Source organism: Acomys russatus, chromosome 4, assembly GCF_903995435.1.
Source record: "Acomys russatus chromosome 4, mAcoRus1.1, whole genome shotgun sequence".
NCBI lineage: Eukaryota > Metazoa > Chordata > Mammalia > Rodentia > Muridae > Acomys > Acomys russatus.
Window position 1 is genome coordinate 50,845,806 of NC_067140.1, and position 16,904 is coordinate 50,862,709.

General features: G+C 36.3%; 1 protein-coding gene across 1 annotated transcript in view; it reads right to left on the bottom strand.

The window, feature by feature from the left end:
* Dph6 (diphthamine biosynthesis 6) overlaps positions 1–16,904 on the bottom strand; it is a 117,724-nt gene that overhangs the window by 7,144 nt on the left and 93,676 nt on the right. The window contains exon 6 of the mRNA XM_051144348.1: positions 8,378–8,439. Coding sequence (XP_051000305.1) covers positions 8,378–8,439 — 62 coding nt within the window. The remainder of the gene's footprint in view (positions 1–8,377; positions 8,440–16,904) is intronic.

Consider the following 16,904-nt stretch of genomic DNA (forward strand, 5'->3'; position numbering starts at 1 on the left):
TTTATTTATTTAGTAGATAACTTTTCCTATTAATTAAATTATTTGCTTTACATTCTGACCTGCTCTTCTCCCAGTCCTTCCCTCTCCCCTCCCCTTCCCTCATATCCCCTGCTTTCTAACAAGAAAAACAGAGTCCTCCCATGGATACCAACTATGCTGACATGTCAAGTTGAGGCAGAAGTAGGCACATTTTCTCCTATTGAGACTAGAAAAGGCAGCCAAGTTACAGGACAGGCAGGCAACAGAGTTAGAGACAGCCCCTGCTCCTGCTATTAGGGGACCCACATGAAAATCAACCTGCACATATGCTCGACGTGTAGAGGCCTAGATCAGTCCTATGAATGCTCTTTAGTTGGTGCTTCAGTCTCTGTGAGTCTCTAAGGGCTCAGGTTAGTTGATTCTAAAGGTTTTCTTGTGGTGTTCTTGACCTCTCTGGCTCCTTCAACCCTTCTTCCCATTCTTCCTCAGATTCTCAAAGCTCCACCTAAAGTTTGGCTGTGGTTCTCTGCAACTGTTTCCATCATCTACTAGGTGAAGATTCTCAGGACAGTTATGTTAGGCTCCTGTCTACAAGTATAGTAGAATATCACTGATAGTGTAAGGGATGGCTTGCTCTTATGGGATGGGTCTTAAGTTGGGCCAGTCATTGGTTGGTCATCGCATCAATTTCTGCTCTATCTTTATCCCTGTGTATCTTGCAGGCAGGACAAATTTTGAGGTGAAGGTTTTGTGTAGTCCCTATCACTACATTGTAAGTCTTGCCTGGTTACAGGAGGTGACCATTTCAGGTTCAATATCCCCTGTTGGTAGGAGTCTTATCTAGGGCCACCCTCTATATTCCTGAGAGTTTCCCTTCTAGGTTTCTGGCTTGTCACAGACCTTCCCCCTCTCACCAATTTCAGTTCTCTTTCCCTCAGTCCCCCATGAACTTGATCCTTCCTGTTCTCCTCCTCAACCCCTCTCCCACCCAGTTACCTCCTTCCATCTACTTCAGATCTCTATTTTATTTCCTCTTCTGAGTGAGATTCAAGCATCCTCCTTTGGGCCCTCCATATTACTTATCTTCTTTAAGTCTGTGGATTGTAGTATGGTTATCCTGTACTTTAGGGCTAATATTTACTTATGAGTGATTACATACCATGCCCATCTCTTGGTCTGGGTTACCTCACTCAGGATGATATTTTTTGGTTCCATCCATTTGCCTGACATTTCATGATGTCTTTGTTTTTAATAGCTCAGAAGTATTCCATTCTGTAAGTGTACCACATTTTATTCATCCATTCTTTGGTTGAGGGACATCTAGGTTGTTTCTATTTTCTGGCTATTATGAATAAAGTTGCTATGAACATAGTTGAGTAAGCATCCTTGTTGTATGGTGTGGCATCTTTTGGGTATATGCCCAAAAGTGGTATACCTGGGTCTTGAGGTAAACCTATTACCAAGAGAGACCGCCAGATTGATTTCCATGTGGTTGTACAAGTTTGTGCTTTCACCAGCAATGGAAGAGTGTTCCCTCTTCTCCACACCCTCACCACAACGTGCTGTTATTTGAGTTTTTGGCCTTAGCCATTCTGATGGGTGTAAGATGGAATCCGAGAGTCACTTTGATTTACATTTCCCTGATGACTAAAGATGTTGAACATTTTTTTAGGTACCATTAGAAATTCCTCTGTTGTGAATTCTCAATTTAGTTCTGGGACCCACTTTTTAATTGTGGTATCTAGTTTGTTGTTGTTTATGTCCTTGAGCTCTATATATTTTAATATACAGTCCTCTGTAAGATAAAGAGCGGTGAAGATTCCCATTCTGTAGGCTGCAGTATTGTCTTATTGTTGGTATCCTTTGCCTTACAAAAGCTTTTCAGTTTCATGAGGTCCCATTTATCAACTGTTGATTTTACTGCCTGAGCTGTTGGTGTCCTGTTCATAAACTTGTTTCCTGTGCCAACATGTTCCAGGCTGTTCTCTACTTTCTCTTCTATTAGGTTTAGTGTATCTGGTTTTATATTGAGTTCTTTGATCCACTTGGACTTGAGTTTTGTGCAGGGAGATAAATATGACATCCAATTAGACCAGCACCATTTATTGAAGATGCTATCTTTTTTCCACTGATTGGTTTTGGATTCTTTGTCAAAAATCAAGTGTCCAGAGGTGTGTGGGTTTATTTCAAGGTCTCTCTGATTTGATACCATTCATCAACCTGTCTGTTTTTATGCCAATACCATACAATTTTTATTCCTATTGCTCTGCAGTACAGCTTGAAATCAGGATGGTAAGGCCTCCAGAAGTTCTTTTAGTGTACAACATTGTTTCAGTTATCCTGAGATTTTGTTTTTCACATGAAATTGAGTATTGTTATTTTAAGATCTGTACAGAATTGCGTTGGAATTTTGATGGAAATTGGATTGAATCTGTAGATTGCCTTTGGTAAGATGGTCATTTTTACTATGTTAATCCTACAAACTCATAAGCATGGTAGATCTTTATGATATCTTCTTCAATTTCTTTCTCTAAAGATTTGAAGTTCTTGTCATACAAGTCTTTCATTTACTTAGTTAAAGTTACACCAAGATGTTTTATATTATTTGTGGCTATTGTGAAATGTATTGTTTTCATAATTTCCTTCTAAGTCCATTTATTATTTGTATACAGGATGGCTACTGATTATAATTAGTATTATTTAAGCTAATTTTTGTATTCAGCCACTCTTTGGAAGGTGTTTTTCAGTTTTAGAAGTTCCCTGGCAGAATTTTGGGGGGTCACTTATGTATACTATTGTATCATCTGTAAGCAGTGATATTTTGACTTCTTTCTTGCCAATTTGCATCCCCATATCTCCTTTAGTTTATTCTAGCTAAAACATCTACTACTATATTGAATAGATATGGAGAAAGTGGGCGGGCTTGTCTTGTCCCTGATTTCAGTCGAATTGCTTTAAGTTTCTCTCCATTTAATTTGATGATGGCTATTGGCTTGCTGTATATTGCTTTTGTTGTGTTTGGGTATGTGTTTTGTATCCTTGATCTTTCCCAGACTTTTTTTTTTTTTTTAATTATATATACAATGTCCTGCCTCCTACTTGCCAGAAGAAGGCACCAGAGCTCATTATAGATGGCTGTGAGCCACCATCTTGTTGTTGGGAATTGAACTTAGGACTTTTGGAAGAGCAGCCAGTACTCTTAACTTCTGAGCCATCTTTTCAGCCCTATCTCCAAAACTTTTAACATGAAGGGTGTTGGATTTTGTCAAAGGCATTTTTACCATCTAATGAGATGGTCATGTGTTTTTTTGTTTGTTTGTTTTGCTTTGTTTTGTTTTCTGTCAGTTTGTTTATATGCTGGGCTGCGTTGATAGATTTTCATATATTGTTCCATCCCTACAATCCCTGGGATGAAGCCTACTTGATCATGGTGTTTAATGTTTTGGTTGTGTTCTTGGATTTGGTTTGGTTCTTTGAGAAAATCAACAAAATAGACAAACTCTTAGCCAAAGTAACTAAAAGCCAGAGAGACAATATCCAAATTAACAAAATCAGAAATAAAAAGGGGGAAATTACAAATCCAAAAAATCATTAGGTCTTATTTCAAAAGCCTCTGTTCTACAAAATTGGAAAATCTAAATGAAATAAGATGATTTTCTCATAGATTCCACTTAGCAAAGTTAAATCAAGTGAACAAGTTAAATAGTCCTATAACACCTAAGGAAATAGAAGCAATCACTAAAAGTTTCCCAACTCCACCCCCAACCAAAAAATAAGTAAATAAATATAATAAAAATAAAAAATCCTAAAGCCAGATGGTTCTAGCACAGAATTCTACCAGACTTTTAAAATAGTCCTTAAACTATTTTACAAATTAGGAACAGAAGAAATATTACCAAACTCATACTGTCAGGCTACAGTCACCCTGATACCTAAACTACACAGACTCAACAAAAAAGCGAATTTCAGAGAAATTTCTCTTATAAACATTGATGCAAAAATACTCAATAAAATACTGGCAACGTGTTTATCTTTTATTCATGTTAAAACCAAAGATGTGAGCTGGGTGTGGTAGTGCATGACTTTAATCCCAGAATTTGGAATGAAGAGGCAGGCAGGTCTTTGTGAGTTTGAGGCCAGCCTGTTCTACAAAGTGAGGCCAGGACAACCAGGACTACAAAAACCAATACATAAACAAACAAACAAACAAAAAAGATGCAGGGAGCCAAATCAAATGGACTTCTCATTTACTCTTACCTAGAGAAGACTATAAGGTTTATATGAAACAGAACAATTTCATTTTATAAATGTATTTTTAACATATAGTTCAATGCTGCATAGATTGGTTTAGCTATTCACTGGGTATCTATTACCACTGTTTAGATACTGAGGTTAGCAACATGAGCAGACAACAGATTCTACAAAGAGCAGCATTCATCCTGTTTGTTCTGGTTCTTTGCTGTGCTCCTATATGACGTGCCGTTACTCCAGTTGTAGGGAGCACATCTGCAATGGAAGCCTTCTACTTACTTCAGAAGAAGGTCAAGGCATTCCTTCATTGTCTGCTCCAGGGAGAATAGCAAAGAAGGTCAGAGTAACCTTCCTGCTTTGGCTCTGCTCAAATGTCAAGGTACCGTGCTTTGAGACATATCAACATGAATGATTAATGGAATGGATTACCTACTAAGGAAAATTTCCACCTTTCTACATTAGGAAACTGGGTGGATGGTAGTCTTCTCACTGCTAACAATTTACTGCCAGGACCCAATTAGTCTATAGTTTTCCAACTTAGCTGGCCTATACCATTATTCACCTCACATGTCTTTCTGGTAGCCTTCTATATTGCTATTGTTGTATTTTTGAAAGTCGTCTTTCCCCGTCATTTTCCTTGCTGCTGTTCCTAAGTTACAGATACCCTGTGGTGGACGTCACTGTCATTGTATTCTTTTGTACATTCCCTCTCATATGCACACAGCCTGGCTCCTGTCGTTAGTGACGCTGTTCTCTTACTGCTAATATTACTGCTCATATTACTTGTTCTACGGCTAAGGCAAGGCTAGTCATAAATTATGCGTAGCACACAGTGCATGCCTCAAACCAGCTACACGTAGACATATATTCTACTTCTAACATTACCTAGCCATGTGACTTTGGAAAAGCCCTCTTGGACGTGATGCTTTGCTGAAAATGCAACACTAACACGACCATCCTCATAGTTGGTCAGATAATTAACTACTCATGCATGAAGACCACTTAGCACATGACAGGCACTCAGTCTTGAGCTAACTCCCAGCTCAAGTACCAGAGAAAATAAAGCCAGAGTAGTGCGGTCAAGTGAAAGCAGGAACATTCCACAATTGCTTCATACAGAGAACTGAGGGATATGAGGATTTAGTCATCTGACTCTGTGCAGTACACTACAACAAACTATAGCCCTCTGCCTGACCATCTCAAATGAGCTCCATCTCACTGGTTAAAAATCTGCCTTCAGGCTATATATTATAACATAAAATCCAGTCTGTTTAAAATCAAGCTTGTCTTGCTTTTTTCTCTAAGCCCTGCTGCCTTCTGTAGTAACAAGAGCTTCTGATTTCCTTCATTGTGTGTGAATAATTGTTGATTCTTTGTTTTCCAGCTTGTGGAAATTTTGATGCCAATGTCATTTTCATCTTCCCATCACAATATTTTCATATACCTCACATCTGTTTCCTATAACAGTTTCATGGACTTTACTTCCATTTTTTCCCACTCCTAATCTATGAATACTGCTGCTAGACTATATTGCCTCAGCTTTCTTTAATAGCATGGATCGCTGTGGAAGACCTCTCTAAATCTTATTATTTCTTATCCTAAATTGCTTGGTCCATCCCTTAAGGCCCTTCAAGACTGGGCCCTATATTTCCACTTCACCTTTTCCTTACTGATCTATCAACACCAGTTTAATTTCATTTAGATCAAGTTTTTTCTTGTCTCTGCATGCCTTCCTGCTAATGAATCTTCATTCATATTGATTTATTTGTGGCCACTGCCCAGGTAAATTTCACCCATCATTCAAATCTGTTTAAGATCTTTCAGCAGCTCCTCCAAGACCTGTGGCTCTATTCCACCGTGCAGCTCCTCTTGCACTTATATTAGGAGCCAGCCTGCTTGATCTGTTGCAAGTTGCTAGGGTTTTTTTTTTTTTTTTTTTTTTTTCTCTTTTATTTGCTTCAGTACACATTAAAATGCCAGGCAATTGATTTGCTTCCCCTATCTTCCCAGTTCAATTTGCTTTCTTCCCATTTCAGTAGTTTGTACAGAACTGGGAACATGATCTGATTATGAAAATACTTAATATTCAATTCCATTAGTGTCATTGACAATGGAGATCAAGAGCTCATTTGTCAATATACATTCAGAAAAAATGTGAGAGCTAGAAATTGGGACAGTTGGGAACAGGACTTTTATCACTTCTCTTTAAATACAACAATCAGGTGCCTCTGCTGGTCAAACTGCTTATAATAATTGCTTTCCCTTCTTCAAAGTCTTCATTTACTTCTCATTGTTTAGGTAATTAATCCTTAGTTCAGTATTCTAAATCATTCAATATGTGTTTTTCATCTCCTAAAAATGCTTAAGGTAAGACATATTTCAAAGAAATGTGTGGACACCTGTTTCTTCTGCCTCATGTGTTGGTATCAACTGAATATCTGAAATTCTGGGGACCAGAAGTGCTTTGTATTTCAGATTTTATTTTCGTATTTTTCAACCTTTGTACATATATAATGAGATATTATGGAGAAAGCCCTGAATTTTAACATAAAATTCATCAAGTTTCATATACATATGTGTAAAGTAAATACACAAAGCCTATATATCATTTTGTGTTTGGATATTATGCAGCAGTATGCAGGCTTCCCCATACCAACATCTTGGCACTTCCTAAGATTTTATGCACATTTTGTTTTTTTTATAGAATTAAAATAATTCTTTAAAATAGGTGCACATAATTGGACATATTAATAGTATATCATAATATTTCAAAATATGTCTATATTATATAATATTTTAGTTAGGGTAAACATACCTTTCTTCCCAATTAGTTACCTTTTTTGGAAAGCATTCAAATTCCTTCCTCCCAGGCTCATGGAACAGCACAGTACTATTACCTATAGCCATCCTATTTAATTGGCTTTTCTACAGAGTCCTTCAACTCATAATGCCAAAATCCAGAGATAACTTGTAAAAAGTTCTTTTGTCAAAGCCAGTCTCTCATTTCTTCTCTTTTACTTTCTAAAAATTGACATCATTATATATCAATATTTGCTGTGGGAGAGAGCGAAGCTAATTTCAACCTGGTGGCAGCGAACAGACACGAGTACAAACTGAGCCATGGCCATAAGAGGCTGCAAGATGCTTATCTGAGCATAGACAGCAGACAGATATAAACTCAAATAATGCCAGCTTCTCTAGAAACCAAACATAATTTGTCATAACTGTATACTACCTTCATTTTTCTTTTAAATTAATATTTGATTGTTGCATAATAAGTGCTTAATTTTGTTAATCAAAGAAAGAATTAATACTTTAGGGATTTTATGCATTTGGTATATACTGATAAGCAATAAAATAACAGATAATTCCAAAACCAGTATGAAACCAGTAAAGCTGTGGAGTGTAGTAGTTCAAGCCGTAGTGCTGTCCCTGACAAAACCCAGAGACAACAGCAAGGCCCTGAGCTGTTGGACAGTTCTTGGCAGGGCTCAGCTTCACAGAACCCGTGATTGTCTACACCTTGATTGTAGGTTAAACACCTTCTCACAACCTAATAATCCCACTGCTTCACGTACTGAATCAGTGCTGTATGCAACCCAATGTCTGCCCCCGGACTCCACTACAATTCAATAGAATTAACAGAGACAATAAATACTATTTTAGTATGTAGAACACACTCAGGACATGACAACGGTAAAGATGAAGGAGGTTATCTGAAATGTTGGAACAATTCCTTTGCTTCTTGGCAAGTTTGTTCACCATTGTAAAGAGGACTGGATGCAACAGCCTCCAGAAGTTTCCACTCCCATGTCTGAGGCAGACATGCTGCAGGTGCCTCAGAACCATAGCACTGCTCAGGCAGTCCATGCTGCCCATTTAAACAGAAGCACGTGTCCTCAAAGCACGTCCCTCTGTTCTCAGCCTCGCAACCACAAACTCATTCCTGTTTGCCTCAACACATGGAAAATCATTTTATACACTTTTGAACACAATTCTATAAACACTATATAGTTTAACCACACCAATCATAAAGTGAATGTATCTAAAATTTTCTGAAACAAAAATAATTCCTAGAGTCACTATGCCATGCTCCTACTTTCCTCATTTAGATGCTGATATTCTGAAGATGAACACGAGTTCTTACCTGTAAAAGGTGTGGCTCCATTTCACTCAGGGTTTTCCCAAGATGCTTATCAGGATCTAAGCCTATCAAGAAAGGGAGAGTTTTTCTGGGTAAGTGTCAGATTGGAGCTATAAAGGCACACTTCCTTCCCTTACTTCTCCTCACTGAGGGGAGCAACACATATGTTTTGCAAATTGTTTTGATTTTAAAGTAAAATGTACTTTGAGAGAATATAATTTCCTACTTCTCTGGGAAAGCTGGCTTTCTTGCCCCTGAAAAATAAGTTTTAGTTTATTTCAGTTGCATCAATAGGCAGATGCTTCCTTAAATTTAATTTTCTTTTCTATGAGATGGTAATTAAGATAAAAATACTACATTTCAAAGACAGGAAATACAAAAACCTTGGCATTTTACTTGTTGTGGTTTATTTTATTTAAAAACAACACTGTGATTTTTCTGTTTTATGCTCATTTTATTTTAACTTTAGATGCACTTATAAAAAGAGAATACACTGTTACACTATAAATTTAATTCACTTAATAGTAGTACACTTTGGATACACTTGTATTATGTACGGAAGTCATAGCTGCTCTGAAAACAGTGTGTCTATTTAAATATACTATGATTTTTTACTCAACCTATCTCAAGTTTAGTAGTTACGGCATCCCAATTCAATATGGCTAGCTAGATAATCTTCCCAATAGATCTTTCAATATTAAACACTGTATATAGTGATCTTCACGTCAGGCTAATATGTTGCTCTGTCCTCAGTAATGTCTACTGAGGTCTTTAGCATCTGCCTCCTGCAGAACTCCATCTAAGAGCATTCTGCATTTGCTTCGCATTTTTCTGATCATTAGAAAGTGACAAATCATTAGGGATCTTGTGATTACTACCCACACAGGATGCACTTCAGGTTGTTTTTAGAAAATATTTCTTGGCTAAGAGCCAGAGACCTCTAGGGATTGAAGCCTCTGTCCTTGAAAAGGCAGCGACATAAGCTACTCTCCTTTTTGATAACTTTAAGTCAGTCCAGGCTTTACTACTATCAGTTGTGGATGTGGTAGGAAGACTATCTGTCCTATGGCCCAAAATATTCAGATACAGAAGAACTCTTAAAAAAGCCTTAAATCTTAGAGCACCATAAATTATTTATAGCATGCAAATGAAACTCCAATGTAATTGAATTCTTAATTTTCTTACAGTTTTACATATTTTTCTAAATTTTTTTATTTAGAAACATTTCATCATTTTATGTACATTCGGTATATAATTTACTTTTGTTTATGAAGAATGGTTTTTTAAAATAAATATTTGAAAAAATGGATCCCCATAATGTATAAAGTTAACATCTAATTTGCAGTTACTATGCAGCTCTAAGATTTTGGTCTTTCTGTTCTTTTTTAATAATAATTTTGGGATTAGACTTTTCTTTTATTAAAAATGGATTCTTTTCTTACATAATATATCCTGGTTACAGTTTCCCCTCCTCTATATTCCTTCCAGGAATTTCTAACTGAATGTTAGACACAGAGAATTCTGATATTCAAGAATGTTTATAACTGAGAATTAAAGCTCACGGCCAGATTAGCATCAATAAAATTAGAAGTTTTAAAAATAATCAGGCCAATGTCTTAACTGAAAATGAACACGGATCTTGGACAGTATGAATTGCCTCTGTTTAACCTGTCTGCTTTCCTGAAGAAGAAACCAATTACACTTGTAGCAGCAAGCGAGGAACAGTCCTGATATACAGCTCCATTTCTATTATGCGGAACTATGTGAAGGTTTATGAATAACAAGAGTTTGGTAGTGTTCAAATCTATCTTATACAGTCAACTTTTAAAATACTTATGTAGTTACTTAACTACTAATGCACTTGGTCTAAAGGTACAATATTCTCTTTCTAAAGACAAAACAAAACAAAAAACTACTTATATTCAATAAAATGTAAGTGTAATTTGAGACATCTTTGTGATTACATGTTTCTCACTTCTTTTGTGTAAAGCTACATTACATTAAATGCCTTGGCAGTACTATGAACAAGCCAGAATATCTGATGGACTCTTTTAATGACAACTTTATTCAAAAGTTTCAGTTCACCATGCTTCGTAGAGAGTCATTTCTTGTTTGGGCTCATCTCACTTAGTGCCTGTCATCTAGTGAAGTCTAGGGCATGCGTACACACAAGCCAAGCTGCACTGAAACCTCACAGGCTCTTTTTACTTTATCTTCTCAACTGGCTAGCTATGGAATGCTGTCTCAAGGTATTCATGTGTCCTAAGAGCTTTAGACATTGAGCCATTTATTAATGTTGATATAAATAGTGATATCAAGAAATAAAATATTAACAAAGAAGATGACAGTCCAGGGGACATAAAATGTCATTTCATTTCAAGCACACTTTAATTCACATGCATGAGATTTTAAGTTACTAACAAGATTTTTCTCCAAAGTACATGAAAAGAGCTATAAATTCTGACATCTAACCATTTAATCACATCTTATAGACATTTCTTGATGGAAGCTGGGTGGGTGAATAAACCCACAACAAGACCTAGGCACTAGCTAACTCCATGCAGAATTAAGAAATTAATTAGGAGGAAGAACTATAATTGCAACGCTGACATCCACTTTACTTTAGTTGCATGTATCAATGGGAAACGATTACAATTCAATTAAAATATTCAATTTTATTACTTTACTGACTGACCTTGAAGTTAATGCCTGCTTTATTTAATTGCATCATCTATGAATAAATGTTAACCCTAAAATGTTATGCCCCATTATTTTCTATGCAGTTTTAAACATCTCAACTGAATTATATCAGCTAATTTATTATCTACTGTCATGAAAGAAAGTGGAGGTTTATTTCTGCAGGGCAGCCCAATATACGATGAAGGAAACATTACAAAATAGTTGATAATGCTATTTTTAACAGAGTCTAGCGAAATGAATTGTGTTCCCATCTTAACTTTAGCAGTGTACACTTTTACTGTAAAATCACTACCGATATTAGAAAAGGCATAATCAGTCTGAGAAGCAATTTCTGGGCTGCCTATAAATTTTGTTTAATACATTGCAGGAAGCACTGAGAATCTAATACAAGTTAACAATTAACACACACACACACACACACACACACACACACTCAACATAATTTCTTTCTATCTCTATAATTTTCATTAGTTATCAGAACAAGTAATCCCATATTGTAAAGTTTAATTGTTTTAAAATAAATATAGCATTTAGTCATTCCCAGACTCAAACTCTCCACCATTATAACATATTTTAACATTTTGGAAATAAATGGAAAAAATTTTGTTAAGAATGTCAGATGGGAAAACAGACTGGTTATGTGATTTCTAAGATAAAAACGATCAGACATTGAATGAGAGTGAGTTTTACGGCGAGGACACGGTTTCAGCATTTTACTTTCCATCCCTCTAGTTAGGCCACCAAATGCTTGACTATCTTAGTCACTGTGTCAAGGCTTGTCTCAACATGGGCCTTCTTTCTTAAACTTCTAAACCAAGATTTTATATCATACAGTAGGCTCATTATTAAAGAATCACTTCAAAATTTATGGCATGTATGAAATGAATGGCCAGCAAATCACATTGAGTATAATTGTGCAGTTATAATAATCGATACTCACTAGCAATGGACCAAATTTTCATCTTTTCTACCTTAAAAATATCGTGCAGTTCTTAGCACGAAAAGAAGAAATAAAATGTGAATGATATGTGTATAGCAGAAAGGGAATGGTAGGAATTTTCTACTGCCTAAGGTTCTTTTTGGCTTTAATCATGGGGCCACTGAAACCTGGAAGCCTGGTAAGGGTAGAGACTGTGAGAAATCAATGAGCTAAGAATAAATGTGCTAAAAAGCTAGGTCCTTACAGTTTTAGTTTTTACATGAGAGTTTATAGCTAATTGCAGAAGACTAACAAATTGTCACAGAGCTATCCTGTGGTCCAGTTCAAGCTTTGATTAAGTTTGAAATTAAGAAAGGTCAGTCTAGCTGCAGTTTACGTCCTTCACTGGAAACATGACTGGAGGTGAGATGGCAGTGAGTATATAGGGCACACCAGTAGTGTAAGGGAGAGATGCTGCACCAGAACGAAAATATTAATAAGAGAGGAAAGGAACAAATTTGGGAGCAACATGTGGTTGGCAGGATACAGACAGTAGCTGCAGAACTAGGAATGTGTGAGAGGGAAAAGATCTAGATGATTCTCAGGTTTTTAGTTTGGGACAAGTTAAAAGATAAAAGAACCTACCACCATTATTTCAGGTGCAAAGCATCAAAAACTATGCAAAGTTTGGAAATAAAATAAAGGGTAACTATCATTCTGGAAGTATGCTGCATTTCCAGAGAAGAGACATCTAATTGGCAGTGAGGAAAATGGGGTCAGAGCCCAGCAGAGAGGTCTGGACTGGAGCTATGGAAATAGAAACGGAAGCTGTGAGATGAATGGCTGTAGGACAGTACTCAGTGTGAGTCAAAAAAAAAAAAAAAAAAAAATACAGGCAAAAGCCCGAGGAATATAAATTTTAACGATGGCAGTAAGAACAAAATGTGTAAAATGCAAATCTGAGTATTTTCTCCTCCCTCCTTGCCAAATTTATTGGAGTATATTTATTCGACAGTATAATATAATATGTACATAAAGTGTTCAACTTAATAATTACATGTGTATATACATTTCAAAGCATTCATCACATTAAACTAATTAACTTCCTAATTAACATAACTAAGATTTATTTTGGGGATGGACATTGGGTTGAAAACAGGGAGATCCAGGGACTGTCCTGTCAGGCAGCCTTGCTTAACTGGTGAGGTAGGTCTAGACTGACAAAACGCTTTTCCTGAAAGTGAGTAGTGGATGGTTGTCCTGAGGGTGACACCTGAAGTTCCTCTCCAGTCTTCACATGCATACACATACATGTGCAACCCCCCCACAAACAGTAGTGTTCTTACATGCACATGAACACACACTTATATGCATGCAGAATATATGAATATTTAGTAGACATTTCTTAAAAATTTATATATAGGTAGACAAATATCTTTATATATATAAAATAAAAAATCATATATATCATATATTTGAAGATATAAATGCAAAGCACTTTGGGTATGAAGTCTCAATTTATCAAAAAAATGTAAGGAACTTATCCACATCAGAATCAGATATTAGAACTAATTTTTTTTTTTTAGAATACCCTGCCTTACGTGAAGGAAAAATGTGCTAACATTAAAAGCAAAACAAAACAAAACAAAAAGTCAGCATTCTTTTCCTCTGCTGTTATAATCTGTAGCTCCACTTATAAAAATCAGAAAATGATGCTTCTATTTCGAGATAGATAGTTGTATGACAAGCTGTATTTGTATTTCAAACAGAAAATCAGATAAAATAAATTTAGAAGTCCAGATATAATCCTTTATTTTGTTTCATAAGTAGAAAATGGTAAATAATTTATGATACAATTGGGTATGGTATAACTTTGAAGCTTAAAAAATCGGTACTAAATTACTCTAAGTGAAGACAGAATATATTTAAATCACAATTAACTATACTTTAAATCATATTAAGTAATCTTTGTAATGAAATAATTATTTGAACCAAGTTCAGGTATAAAAATTGTTAACTATAGCTTATAAAAGAATAACATAAATTGCTTTTAACCTTTGTGTTCAGCATTCTTTCTAGGAAGGCTATTACAATGCATGATTTTAATTATGTCCATTATTATCCAGATGAATGACAGAAGAGTACAATGAGCAGAGCAATAATTAACACACCTTAGCATGGCTTATTCGGGCAGTTATAAGTAGAATAAGATTAAGGTAACGTATAGAACTACCACAAGTGAGTGTGCGTGGGAGTGGAAGCCAGCAATTGGGGAGGCCACACAATTAAAGCCCATCCTCTAATTAGCATGGGCATCTCTTATTGTGAACCCAAAAGGCGACACTTTAAAAAATATGCATTAAATTTGGAAAGAGAATTCTAGTTAGCAGTCTTCTGAGAGAGAATTTTTAAAAGAAATACAAGCTACTTAAAAGAAAGAGAAGGACAGTAATGACGAGAGATTAGGCACCGTGACATTATCTGAAAAGTCACAAGAGAAATCTGTGCATAGCCAAAAGAAAAACTGGAAACTGCTCCATAGAACTGTTCATGAATTTGTTGAAAGTGTCTAGATCATCTTATAATATGGTATTTCAAACTAAAATACCAGAGATATATTGTTGGAAAGAGAAGAATCTGAGATGTAAAAGGGACAAAGAATAGCAGTATGAGGGGTAGTGCTGGGCTCCTCAGCTAAGAGGACCTAAGCCAGAGTGAGAGGCAGGAGGAGAGGCCACTGGGTCTTGTGTTGCAGGGACCTCATTCACGGCTTATGGAGAAAGGACTACTCCAAGGGCACTCGGAGAGTAACCAGCGGTGCAGTGGCTAGGAAAGAGCAATCTCCTAGGGGAAAGAAGAGAGCAACTTGAGAAATTCCACAGCAATAAATCACCTTGGCCAGATGGTGTTCAGCTGAGAGTTCCTGAAGGAAATAAAGTGTGACATGGCTGAGCATCCGAAAACCAGCAACTGCTTTTTTTTTTTTTTTTTTTAAGGAATGAACAATAATAAAATTAAGATTTATAGAGGTATAGACGAGAGGCTCTTGTGGTGATAATGGAGAAACTGATAGAGTCTAATTAACAATAGCTTCCTTCTACATCAGGGTAAGGTTAACTGGCTGAGGTCAAATCGCCCACTGAGTCTATAAAGAGAACTCTGTTTCTCTCCATCCTCTTAAACTTATCAGGAAATGTCAATAAAATACTAGATAGAAGCAAAACAGTAAATGTAATTTATTTAGGAATTACATGAAGCTTTTAACAAGGTCACATGAGACTGTTGGGGGAAATAAATAAGCACAGTCTTCAGGAAGAGGCCACAGGAGAAACTTCTGCCATTAATTGTAAAACTTGCTAAGTAAGGAAAACAGCGTTTCGGGGACAAGTTCTCTTTTGTTCCCTAGCATTGGGTCATGGGCATCTTAAATGTTAGCCAAAAGGGTGAGTGACTTAAGGCGGTGTATGTTCAAAGTCTGAACACTGAAAATGGAGGATACTGGTAGCATAATTTTCTTCTTATTTGAAAAAGAATGGAATTGGGGATAAGGGGGTGGCAATAATGGGGAAGGAAGTAGAGCTCCCAAATCAAGAAAGTAAACAAAAGTCCAACAAGCAATGGAGGGAAAGAAGCAGACAGTGAATTTATATTTGTGAAATGGAATCTGAAAGCTGCTATTCATTTTAGGTTTCTTATCAGTTGTGCTAAGGATAAGCAACAGATTTAAAAGAGAAGCAACAAGTGTTGCTTTTAGTAGTGAAAGACTGACTTGATATATCAAATTAAAACTTTCTCCCTTAGTGGGGTCAGTCTTGAACCATTTATTTACTGAATAGTAAATACTAATTTGCCCAAGACCAGGTTGTTAAAACAAAACAAAACAAAAACAACCTTCTTCTGTAGATCTACCTCCATAGTCAGCAGCATACTACTCAGAAGTTACAAAAGGGAAGCCAGTCTCCATCCTTCAGTTTGCCACACTCTGATTATCCTTTCTGTCTCAAGAAGGAGCACAGTTATGTGGAGAAACAGAAAGGGCCAGAAGCAGAAATCTGAAATCCATGTGAAGATTTGGAGACCCTCCCAGGACAGCACTGTTCGAAAGCTCCTAAACCACATCCAGACTTCTTTCACCTGTGATTTGTTCTTGCTCTTAGCACTGGCCTGTGAAGCCGCAAAAAGTATAAGCAGCCTTTCCAGGAGTGCAGATTGCTATAAAAACCCTCTTCCCTTTAGCATAATACCCTGCTGCCTCCATCTCAGGCAAAATATATAATTCCTTAAACGGTGCTCATATGGTACCACTGCTGTTCTTTCTCTGTTCTGGTCACTCTAGCTCCCTGAACTACAGTTCTTTCTTTGGGCCATTTCCAAAGTGTTCATAATTTTTGGAGAAGTAAGTTCAAATCATGGTAGGAAATACAGGAAAATATGAAAAAAAAAACCCCTTAACTTTCCCCATGTTAACACTTTTTGGAAATTTCTATTGTTAAAGCATTGTTATCTCTGTGTTTAGGGTGTTGTTTTATATTTCTTAGGTACACAGCCTGGCATCACATAAGACACATAAGACATAAGAGATATGTCTCTGAAAAGTATATTACCTATCTCTGAATGTAATCTGAGGACTAGATAGATGGCTCAGCCATTAAAGGCTAGGCTCAAAAACAAAAATATAAGAATGCAATCTGAAATATTTTCTTGTATGTAATTTTGATGAGTTATAATGATAAAATCAAAATACTCACTTGACAGGAGCTGGAGACTACTGGAAGAAAAAAAGAAAACAAAACAAAGCTTCATCTCCATAAGTTTAGGAATATGGATTAATATTTTACTTTGGACCTGAGTTTAAGAGTAAATTAATCTTTTTAAAAAAATATTTATTTATTACATATACAGTGCTCTGCC